Source organism: Zeus faber, assembly GCF_960531495.2.
Source record: "Zeus faber genome assembly, chromosome: 13".
NCBI lineage: Eukaryota > Metazoa > Chordata > Actinopteri > Zeiformes > Zeidae > Zeus > Zeus faber.
Genome location: NC_137198.1, coordinates 3,987,888 through 4,000,016, shown reverse-complemented (window position 1 = coordinate 4,000,016; position 12,129 = coordinate 3,987,888). Strand labels below are relative to the sequence as shown.

General features: G+C 45.8%; 1 protein-coding gene across 4 annotated transcripts in view; it reads left to right on the top strand.

The window, feature by feature from the left end:
• The window catches only part of tecpr2 (tectonin beta-propeller repeat containing 2), a 37,852-nt gene that overhangs the window by 15,233 nt on the left and 10,490 nt on the right, over nt 1–12,129 (top strand). For 3 of the 4 annotated variants that reach the window (XM_080012826.1, XM_080012825.1, XM_080012828.1), the window contains exons 8-18: nt 2,258–2,410; nt 2,797–2,929; nt 3,275–3,405; nt 3,826–4,054; nt 4,611–4,785; nt 6,853–7,081; nt 7,159–7,359; nt 7,437–7,504; nt 7,655–7,770; nt 8,009–8,182; nt 8,554–8,734. In XM_080012826.1, the coding sequence (XP_079868952.1) occupies nt 2,258–2,410; nt 2,797–2,929; nt 3,275–3,405; nt 3,826–4,054; nt 4,611–4,785; nt 6,853–7,081; nt 7,159–7,359; nt 7,437–7,504; nt 7,655–7,770; nt 8,009–8,182; nt 8,554–8,734 (1,790 nt within the window). The remainder of the gene's footprint in view (nt 1–2,257; nt 2,411–2,796; nt 2,930–3,274; nt 3,406–3,825; nt 4,055–4,610; nt 4,786–6,852; nt 7,082–7,158; nt 7,360–7,436; nt 7,505–7,654; nt 7,771–8,008; nt 8,183–8,553; nt 8,735–12,129) is intronic. The other variant, XM_080012827.1, reaches the window with a different exon arrangement.

Below are 12,129 nucleotides of genomic sequence, written 5' to 3'. Positions count from 1 at the left end.
ACCAACTGTTCATAAGTTTATTTCTCTCCTCTGGAATGTATGAACGTCCGTGAAGCGAAGTAAAACTTTTTAGACTTATATAAATATATCGTTCTGATAGAGACACAAATATTCATAAAGGCGTAGGCGGTATACTGTCTGATATGTCGCCCTTTTCCTCTCCTGCGCCTCCTCCATTCTCTCCTCCCAAGGGACTGTGAGTTCGAACAAAAAAAGCTGCTTCGTGGCTTCAGAGACCAGGATGATGTCTGATCTCAGCGAGGTCTGGGTGATGAGAGCTGGGATCTTCAGCTGCCTCTCCAGGTCAACTGTCATCATCCAGTCCTGTGCCGTGGGCAGCAGACCAGATGAGCAGCGCTTGGCTTTCTGCTTCGGTCGCCCTCCCTCCTTGATTAATGCAATCACCTTGTCGGTTGAGCGGGCCCGCCTGCGCTCGTTGATCCGCAGGCTGATTGCCTCAGCGATTGATTTTTTTGGTCCTGGTCGTACTGCCAGCAATAGCGCCCGTCGCCTTGGGGCAGCAGCTAAGGATGTTGTCAAGGGTCCCTTTCTTGACACACAGGGAGCGAATTGGTGTGTCCACTTTGCCCCGTGTGAACAGGTTGGATGGGCTTGGGAGGACACTGTAGACTCGCTGAATCCTCCAAGGTGACCTTTCGCTCAATCGCCTGCTCCCACTTCATCCAGGCTCCTTGTTGCTTCATCGCCACTGTCTTTCTGGTTCTCTCCTCCATGGCAGCCCGCACTTCATCATTGCTGTGGCCGGGATTCTGCTTCGGCAGCCTTCCACCCAGCGTACTGCAGGTGCTCTCGGGCTCGTGTCACCATGAACTCCTCCCTCACTGAGTTGAATGGGAGTTTGAGTTTGTTGCTGCTCCCCTACAGTGTGATGCTGCTCAGGCTGCGCAGCAGTCTCAGCAACTACCGGAGGTGTCTTCTGACTTTCAGCTGGAAGCTTTCCACAGATCCAACCACAGCACGCTCAAGTCCCCTCTCTCGCCTCCATGATGAGCTCTGTCTGTTCCAGATGCCCAGACATGCCCGGAATGCCTGCCATCTGCACAGCTGTGTCGTTGTAGCTGTTACAAAGCAGGAAGTTGGAGATTTGCTTGGCTGCAATGATGACAGAGATCTTGCCTTCAACACTGAGCATGGAGATGATCCGAAACTGGTCAATCTTCTCAGATCCGTCCTCCTTGGGTATCCATACCCCTTCAGCCTCTCTCCATGTCTGGGCGATCTTGCCCCTCCTCCAGACAACCTTCAAGGCCCTCCAAAGCCGGTGGAGTACCTTTTGGCAGTTCTTATAGACCCTGTAGGGAACTCCGCTTGGGCCTGGTGCTGAGCTTGACTTCGCCATCTCACAACCCCTTCAGGCAGAGATCCTTCAGGTTGAACACTTTTGTTGGGTGTGGCAGTGATATCAGTGCGATACAGGACCCCAGAGCTTGGCCTTGCGCAGGGTATGTGTGCTTGAGGTGTTCATCGATGGCCTCTTTGGAGCAGGCCAGTGCACTTCTGACCAAGGAGCTGCTTGGTCAGCTCAAGGGATTGGCTGGGAATGTTGTTCTCTTCTTTGTCCCATCCTTTTGCATCCTTCTGTGCCCTTTGACTCTGTCCAGTGTCAGGAGTTTCTTTCTGAGGATTGCCAGGAGAGCTGCCAGGGCTGCCCTCTCAACTTCCCCTGCCTCTTGAACTGCCTGTCTTGAGAGACATGAGCTCCTTCCTGAGCTGCTGGACCCTGACTGCTCATGATTCAGAGTATATGCTGATGGTGCTGGCATTATTGATATAATCAAATATTGTTTCTCTCATTACCTTCTAAGCGGTATAGATGTTCGGGTGGGGAAGGATTTACCAGTCTGTGTCCAAAAATGTTCTATCCAATCAGCTTTGTGTCTCTGCCAGATGGAAAATGAATTCTAGACCCCTCCCCCTGAATCCCTCTGCTAATTGAGTGAATGGGGCCTGGTTTGGCACTGCTAGGCTAAAAAGTCTATCAGATCTAGATTTCTAGCTGGTGGGACAAGGAACCCTACACTCCAAAACTATTCTGGGAGAGAAGATGCTTCAGAAGTACTTTAACTCTGGGGGAGGAGTACTTTTACTGCGAATAAACAGAAAATAAACAAGAAGTGGTCCACAGGAAGTTCAAAAAGGGCATGAACATTTTGAGACTCAAAAAAACAGTCTATGTGGAATTATATTTCTTATTGGTGAGCTAGCTAGCATGCTAACCAGCTGTACGGTCTGGCAGGTTCCTCAGTTCCAGCTCTTCCCCAGAGCGTCCCCTGCTGGAGCGTACCGGCCAGCGCAGCGGCAGCTCGGCCTGCTTTCCTGCTCCTGCAGAGAAGGCTGGCTGCTCAGCTGGAACGAGTACAGCGTCCTGGTGGTGGACTGGACCAGCCAGGTAGGAGAACCAGTAACAATAATAATAATGATATTCCTTTCTAAATGAGACAAAGCACTGTGTGATTTATATTGGGGGGGTGGTAGCTCAGGCGGTAGAGCTGGTGGTCTAGTGATCTAAAGGTTGCTAGTTCGATCCCAGGCTCCTCCTGCTAGCATGCTGTAGTGTCCTTGAGCAAGACACTTAACCCCTAATTGCTCCTGATGGCTGCGTCCGTCCGTGTTTGAACAATTGTAAGTCGCTTTGGATAAAAGCGTCTGATCAATGACTAAATGTAAATGTAAATGTAAATATTGATGCAGATGTGGAGTGTGTGGAGAGTGATGGAGGTCTTTCTGCTGGAGCAAATGTAGTGTGTGGACAGTGATGGACGTCTCTTTCTCCAGGTGGTGGTTGGAGCTCTGGATAGCTGTGGAGACATTGTGGCCGTGTCCTGTTGTGAGAATGAGATCTTCATTCTGAAAGGAGATCGAGATATCATCCGCCTCTCCACCTGCCCCGAGGGACGTTCCTCCACCCGTAAGAGCAGCTAAAAACCACCAAAGAATCATCTCAGCTCCTCACGCTGCGTTGACCTGTTTGGAAGATCAGTGTATTAGAATGTATTAAATGACCAATTCTGTTTTTCACCCCATATTAAAATCGTCAATAGCTGTTCATGCACAACCTGTGTTAACTCAGTCCCGAGGGGAAAACAAAGAGGTAAAAACAGGTTATACTGCTTTAAGAAGGCCTGTTGAACATCCAAAGTGTGTGCGATCAGGTGTTCTATCACTTGAGAGTGAAACAGGACGATGCTTCCCTCCAGTGGATCCGGGGTGTTTGTCCTCCATGATGCTCCTTCTCTTCCTCTTCCTCTTTCAGTGTCAGAGCTTTCCTGTCGTTCTTCCACCGCTCTACTTCCATCAAGTGGCTTGGTGGAAACAGCTCAGCCAATCAGAACACTGCTCCTCGGACAGCAGGACGGGGGTGAAGAAGTGGAGGAAGGAGAGGAGGTGAGGATCCCCCCCTTTCCTCTTTTCTCCCCTTAAGATACGGTCCCACCGGCGGCGTACATGTGCTGCAAAGTCACAGGCTGCAAACAGAGCTCGGCTTCATCCAGATGCAGGGGGCGGAGCTACATTCACTGACAAGCTCACGGTTTCACGGCGACAAGGAAAGTTGAGCAGACTTTAACTCTATGCAAATGAGCAGCACATTGGCGACAGCCAATAGGAGGGAAGATATGCTCTCAATGGCGCTGGTCCTTGGAAAATGGATGCCCGGACCACTGAGTAATTGTTCATGATGATTCATTCATGCTTCAGCCACGTTGCTGGCTGAAGCAACCTTTATTCTGTTCACTTCCTCTCTTCTTTCCTCTCTTCCTCTCTTCTTCTCTACCGTATTATGATTTCTGCTATTCTAATATTTAGGTTGCAGAGCAACCCAGTTTATCCAATAGGGGGTCCGTCACTTCCTGTGATAGCATTCATGTCACTTCCTGTGACAGCGCCCACAGCACTGGAGCCACTTCCTGTAGCTCTGAGGTTTCAGAGGGGAGCTCTGTGGACTACAGCGCCACATCAGGTCAGGAGGAGCTACAGCAGCAGCTGGTAGTTAAAGCCATCAAAGTGAAGAAGAAGAAGAAGAGAGAACGACAGGGTGAGACTTTCTGTCTCTGCCTACCTGTATGTCCCTCTGCATGTTTCTCTCTCTAATGTTCAGACAGACACCTTTTGGCAAATTCCTTAAAAGTCATTTGAGTATTAGTGAGTTGAAAAATATTTTATGTTTTCTTTTTCTCTCCATTCAGCTCCATTTTGGACAAATAAATATTACATACAGTATATAAAGTATTATTTATGTAAACATGTCAAAATGGAGCTGAACAAAGGGACAGCTGCCATGCCCACTCAAGCATTTCTAAATCCTCTTTGCTATGGCGGCCGCTATGTTTACTTTAAAGTGAGCTAGTAGCTTGTTGCCTTCGTGAGAATGTATCACTGGTTGCCATGGTGATGTAAATTTGTGACATTCGGTTTCCCATCCTCATTTCCTGTTTGCAGAAGATTTTAGATGGTAATAAAATTCTCATAAATAAGCTCAAAAATTAGCTTTAACCATGAAAATCCTACTGTTCACATGGTTACAGTGCTGATTGTACTACTGGGATCCTTAACGTGTAGTTGTCACACTGTCTGTCTGTCTGTCTGTATAGACAGCTGTTGTGGAAATCGTCTCTCTGACAGCAGCTGGTCAGAATTGATGTCAGTTGTCCAAGATGACGGCTCTGGTGCTGGAAGTAGCGGTGACCACGCCTTGCTACTCTGCAGAAACTCTCCACCACATGACCAGAACCAGGACCGCACAGTTCCAGAAAGCGGCCAGTCCAGGTCAGGAACTGATCAGGTCACGGAGCAGGACATACAGTGGGGCAAAAAAGTATTTAGTCAGCCACCAATTGTGCAAGTTCTCCCACTTAAAAAGATGAGAGAGGCCTGTTATTTTCATCATAGGTATACATCAACTATGAGAGACAAAATGAGAAAAAAAAATCCAGAAAATCACATTGTCTGATTTTTAAAGAATTTAATTGCAAATTATGGTGGAAAATAAGTATTTGGTCAATAACAAAAGTTCATCTCAATACTTTGTTATATACCCTTTGTTTGCAATGACAGAGGTCAAACGTTTTCTGTAAATCTTCACAAGGATATCACACACTATTGCTGGTATTTTGGCCCATTCCTCCATGCAGATCTCCTCTAGAGCAGTGATGTTTGGGGGCTGTCGCTAGGCAACACAGACTTTCAACTCCCTCCAAAGATTTTCTATGGGGTTGAGATCTGGAGACTGGCTAGGCCACTCCAGTACCTTGAAATGCTTCTTACGAAGCCACTCCTTCGTTGCCCGGGCGGTGTGTTCGGGATCATTGTCATGCTGAAAGACCCAGCCACGTTTCATCTTCAATGCCCTTGCTGATGAAAGGAGGTTTTCACTCAAAATCTCACGATACATGGCCCCATTCATTCTTTCCTTTACACGGATCAGTCGTCCTGGTCCCTTTGCAGAAAAACAGCCCCAATGCGTGATGTTTCCACCCCCATGCTTCACAGTAGGTATGGTGTTCTTTGGATGCAACTCAGCTTTCTTTCTCCTCCAAACATGACAAGTTGAGTTCTTACCAAAAAGTTCTATTTTGGTTTCATCTGACCATATGACATTCTCCCAATCCTCTTCTGGATCATCCAAATGCTCTCTAGCAAACTTCAGACGGGCCTGGACATGTACTGGCTTAAGCAGGGGGACACGTCTGGCACTGCAGGATTTGAGTCCCTGGCGGCGTAGTGTGTTACTGATGGTAGCCTTTGTTACTTTGGTCCCAGCTCTCTGCAGGTCATTCACTAGGTCCCCCCGTGTGGTTCTGGGATGTTTGCTCACCGTTCTTGTGATCATTTTGACCCCACGGGGTGAGATCTTGCGTGGAGCCCCAGATTGAGGGAGATTATCAGTGGTCTTGTATGTCTTCCATTTTCTAATAATTGCTCCCACTGTTGATTTCTTCACAACAAGCTGCTTAGCTATTGCAGATTCAGTCTTCCCAGCCTGGTGCAGGTCTACAATTTTGTTTCTGGTGTCCTTTGACAGCTCTTTGGTCTTGGCCATAGTGGAGTTTGGAGTGTGACTGTTTGAGGTTGTGGACAGGTGTCTTTTATACTGATAACCAGTTCAAACAGGTGCCATTAATACAGGTAACGAGTGGAGGACAGAGGAGCCTCTTAAAGAAAAAGTTACAGGTCTGTGAAAGCCAGAAATATTGCTTGTTTGTAGGTGACCAAATACTTATTTTACCGAGGAATTTACCAATTGATTCATTGAAAATCCTACAATGTGATTTCCTGGATTCTTTCCCCCCATTCTGTCTCTCATAGTCGAAGTGTACCTATGATGAAAATTATAGGCCTCTCTCATCTTTTTAAGTGGGAGAACTTGCACAATTGGTGGCTGACTAAATACTTTTTTGTCCCACTGTAGGTCCAAGCTACCAAAACATTCTGTGGTACCTGGTAAATGGTCTGATACCAGTAAGGGTACCTGGCATATGGTCTGATACCAGTAAGGGTACCGGGTACCTGGCATATGGTGTGATACCAGTTAGGGTACCTAGTACCTGGCTTATGGTCTGATACCAGTAGGGGTCCCTGGTACCTGGTATATGGTCTGATACCAGTAAGGGTACCTGGTACTTGATACCTGGTAAATGGTCTAATACCAGTAAGGGTACCCGGTACCTGGCTTATGGTCTGATACCAGTAAGGGTACCTGGTATATGGTCTGATACCAGTAAGGGTATCTGATATCTGGCTGATAACATGTACGTGCACAGAGCTCCAGGTTCCATGTTGGTCGAGAAAGTCCACCAAGCTGACAGAAAACCGTTTCCTGTGTATTTCCCTCAGTGCTCTAGTTGCCCTGCAGGACCTGCAGAACTCTGATCTAGACCCACTCCCTGTGGCTGAAGGCTTGGTTTTACCCACCACCCCAGACATAGATCTGCTGCTAGAGTGCACGTTTTCCTACATGCAGAACTCTGAAGATGTCCAGCCAGTAGAACCACAGGAGGAGGAGTTTCTTAGCCCTCTGATTGGACCAGAGGATGAGGAGGTGGGTGCTGTCATCAAGTCTAAGGTAATGCAATTCAAACATATTCCGATAGTAGGACAGGGGAAGAAATTTTGAAACGAGCCTTTCTGCTGCAATTAAAGGAGGACATGATGCCCCCTAGTGGTGAGGCTGACCTGCTGTATGACCGAGCACCTAGCATGTGCAGTGAAGAAGAAGAAGAAGAGGATATCTACGGGTATGGAGCGTCCTCCAGTGGCAGTATGGGGGAAAACCTGAGTCCTCGTTCCCTGGATACAGACAAACAGATACTTCAGGAAAACTGCAAAGTGAGATCTGAGCAGGTGGGTGGTGTTGGTGGAGCAGAACCTGGGGGATGTTTGGATGTAGTATTTGATCCTAAATGAAGTGCTTGTTCCAGCTGGCGGAGAGCTGGATGGGCTACTCTGGACCAGGGTGCGGCATCCTTAACCTGCAGGTGACAGACAGGTGAGTAGCCAATCAAGAGAGCTGGAGAGGCAGGGCCTGCGGAGGAGAAGCCAATCAGAGAGCTGGAGGGGCCGGGCTCCGTGGGGGAGGAACCAATCATAAAATGGAGGGGCTGATCTGACTTGCGGCAACGTGCGCTCTGCGTTGCAGGTACGTCTGGTGTCTGGACTTCAAAGGAGCTCTGTTCTGCAGCGCACTGCCTGAAGGAGGCCTCAACTGGCAGCACTTTGAGGACAACGTCCACCAGGTGGCGCTGTCTCCCTCAGGTCAGTCCCACCACTCATTGATACTCATTCCCTTCTGCAAAGTGGGTGGAGCTGCTAGAATGTTCTGAGATTCCGCAAAACTTTAACCTGTAATGGGATGAGATCTTCATCAAAGGCCACCAAAAAGATAAAGAGCCAATCCAACAAATAGCACAAAACATTACATTTTAAATTAATTTATTGAGAAAATGATCCAATGAACCCATTAGTAGCTTGCATATTGTTATGGGATGTCCAGGCCTGCTGCTGTGGAAAGTGGAGCAGAAGAGCCAGACGGCCTTCGCCTGTGGGAAGGTCTCTCTGACCGGGAAGCGTCACTGGTACAAAGCCGTGGAACAGACGGCGTTCGTGGCTCTGAGCGACTCCAGCGCCTGGATTATCAAGACCAACGGGGAGCTCCACCTGCAGACGGGTGGGTGCTACTACATATTACTGTGTGGTACTGACCAACGGGGGGCTGCACCTGCAGACGGGTTGGTGCTACTACATGTTTCTGTGTTTTACTGACCAACGGAGAGCTCCACCTGTAGACGGGTGGGTGCTACTTTAATTTAAGAGTTTAGTAGTTTCTTTGTTTTATTAATTAGTTTAATTTGAGAATATCTCTCCCCCCTCTCCCTTTTCCCCTCCCTCTCTTTCGTTCTCTCTCTCTCCACCTTTCTCTCCCCTTCTCCTTCTCTCTCCCCTCCCTCCCTTCCTCACTTTCCCTCCCCCTTCTCCTTCTCTTCCCCCTCTCTCTTTCTCTCTCCCCCATCTCTTCCTCCCTCTCTCTTGCTCTCCTAGGTCTGAGTGTCGATCGTCCCTGTGCACGCTCTGTGAAGGTGGACTGTCCGTGCACCTTTTCCCAGGTGTGTGCACGTGGTGGCGTGGTGTGGGCCCTGAGCGACCAGGGGGGGGCGTTTTACCGGGAAGGAGTGAACGCTTTCTGCAGCGAAGGAGAGGTGTGGAAGAACGACAAGATCAGGTCTGACATTAGTTTATAGTCATAATAATAATAATAATAATAATAATAATAATAATAAATATAGCTGCAGGCAGCAATACACAGGGTCCAGTGTATTCCTTTTAGGTATGTGTGACAGTTTTCCGGGTTCTGTGAAACACATCACAAGATACAAAGATAACAAACATGGTGGACTTACGTCTGGACCAATCAACATGGACTTACATCTGCATGTTTCTGTTCTGCCGTTCAATTTAAATATTCCTGAAGAACAGCGTTTTAAGAATTCTGATCAGTACATTTGTTTGTGCAATTTGGCAAGTTTGTGCAAGTTTTGTTTTTTACGACCACTTAGAGACTTATGGTGGATTTAGCCGTAGGAAACAGTTTATAAATGAAGTTTCTTTAAAACAACCGTGTAAAAGTTAAATTATTATAAACTTTGTTCGTGGACGGACTAATCATTACAGAGGAAATCAGAGACATATACTTTATGTTAATAAAGTATTTAAATCTTGTACAAGAGGAGCAGTTTCAGTGTAACAACCCAACAGAGTGCCATGGAATTCTTACTGGAGATCTGAGTTTTTTTATACAGTTTTCTAGGAGTGGCCAAACTGACGAGTCGTTGAGATGTCAGTCAGCAGACGTGGCGACGCCTCCGCATGGGTCCTGCTGATGAGATAGTTTTGCTGATGGGGCAATTTCGTTGAGACAGATCATCTGTTGAAGTTCCCTTTATCTGATGGTCGAGACATGTTGCCTTTCTCCTCTTCACATTATGGCACAGAAAGTGACTAGTTCATGTCTTTTTTAAGACATGAACTCTATTTAGCCTTAATAAGAAAAGCAAAGTACACATACCTTGTACAAAAGTACATCAAAACATAGACATATAAAACTCTTATAACAAACCGTTTATTTTTGATTTTAAAACAAACCTTGTCATTGTTTTAATTTACCTTGTTGTGTGTAGGTACATGTGCAGTCTGAGTGACGACAGGTGATGTTGCATCTCGTGTGTGTCAATTATGACATATTTACGCAGGTTTACATATTTACGGTGGTTTACGATAGCAGTCGAACTTACGTCATTTTAGTGGTGACTTTTTCATTTATTACGTTTTAATTACATTTTCAATACGTTTAGTTTCCATGAAATATGAAAAACGTTGTGGTATTTCTGTAAGTAATTATTATTGCACGGCTTCTATTTTTCCGATTCCTCGCTGGATCTTGAACGCATCACTGAGTCGTGCATTGAGTGGATTGGACTCCACGTGGTTATGTGTTTTTGTGGACGACAGTTTTTAGTATTTTTCATGAATCCGGCAAAGTAATGAGACCAAAGAGATAAAATATCAATGAAACAGTTCCACAGACATCGACCAGGTAAGAAAGTACATAAATATATATACGTAAACATATAGTTTGTAATCTCTAAACACTACGGAGTCTACACCGTACAATGGACACAATGGGCACATTTATAGTAAATAATATGATGATGTCATAAAGCCTCTTACTGTTAATATCTGTTATAGTAAATAATATGATGACATCATAAAGCAGCTTACTGTAAATATAATTTATAGTAAATAATATGATGACGTCATAAAGCGTCTTACTGTAAATATAATTTATAGTAAATAATATGGTGATGTCATAAGGCGTCTTACTGTAAATATAATTTATAGTAAATAATATGATGATGTCATGAAGCATCTTACTGTAAATATCATCTCCTTCATTTTGTTCATGGACAGTGGCATGTCAGTCAAGCCCGACCAGCTGAATATTTGGGGTCAAATTTTGTTGGTTTTTCACTCATTTATCCTATGTATGTGGATCGATTTGGATGAAAGTTAAACCACGAGATGCTTGTGACATACTGGTTTAAACGACACCTCAACTGTGTTCATAGCTTATGTCTTTGTTGTGTTCCAGATACTTTTAGCCGGGGTGGACATATTTTGGCGTTGAATGCATTAGACAGTGTCTTTGATTTTGGTCAGATTTGTTGGGTTTTTCACAAATTTCTGCTCCGTGTGTGGATCAATTTGGTTCAAACAAGATGTAAACCGTGTTTGTAGCTCCCGTCGTTCTTCTGTTTCAAATTGTTTTCGATTTCAAAATTCTGAGAATTGTCTCAAACAATATAAATATCCTGCAGGCTGGACCCCTAAATATAGCTGCAGGCAGCAATACATGGGGTCCAGTTTAGTCGTTTTAAGTACGTATTACAGTTTTCCGTGTTCTGTGAAACGCAATTAAACAGACCAATCAACGTGCACTTTCGTCACTGCATGTTGCTCTTCTGGCGTTTAGTTAAAATAACCATGAAGAACGGTGTTCTAAGAATTACGACCGTTCCTCCAATGGTTCTTGGAACTTCCTGCAGTTGGAAAGCGTCTCCTTTGAACCATTATAGTTTCCAGGGTTTTGTAAAATGCAGAATGAGTTACAGTTTCCCGAGTTTCCTTTAAACGCAGCCCTGTATCAAGCTGTCTGTCTAGAGCCGCTTTCGCACATTTACTCATGAATGACAATGTCCGGATAATCAGGCCCAGACATTGTCCAGAGTTGCCCTTTCACACATGTAGCAAACAACCGGAGTTTGTCTGTGTCAGACACATTTACGATGACCAGGAAATACTCATGCACTAGGGTTGTCGCGGTTATTGGTGTTATAGGTGTTACCTGGTATCCGGGCATACACGATGACTTTACTTGCCCACCGCCCCCACCGTGGTTTTTCTTTTCTTTTCTTTTTAAAATAGAAATGAAACCCATTTAGTTAATTTTCACGCATCAAGGCCCACGTTTATCAGATAAAAAAAATTAATTTGGTGGATTGGTGGTGGCTGTGCGTTACAAAAACTACTACTTTACTGGACTACACTTGACTAGACTGGACTAAACTGGACCAAACTGGACGGGACTAAACTAGACTGGACTAAACTGGACTGGTTGGAATACACTTGACTGGACTGGACTGGACTAAACTGGACTGGATTGAACTACACTTGACTCGACTGGACAAAACTGGTCTGGCCTGGACTAAACTGGACTAGACTGGACTGGACTAAATGGACTGGATTGGACTACACTTGACTCGACTGGACAAAACTGGACTGGCCTGGACTGGCCTGGACTAGCCTGGACTGGACTAAACTGGACTGGTCTAAATGGACTGGATTGGACTACACTTGACTCGACTGGACAAAACTGGACTGGCCTGGACTGGCCTGGACTAGCCTGGACTGGACTAAACTGGACTGGACTGGAATAAACTGGACTTGACTGGAGTAGACTAAACTGGAATGGATTGGACTACGCTTGACTGGACAAAACTGGACTGACCTGGACTAAACTGGACTAGACTGGACTAAACTGGACTAGACTAAACTGGACTG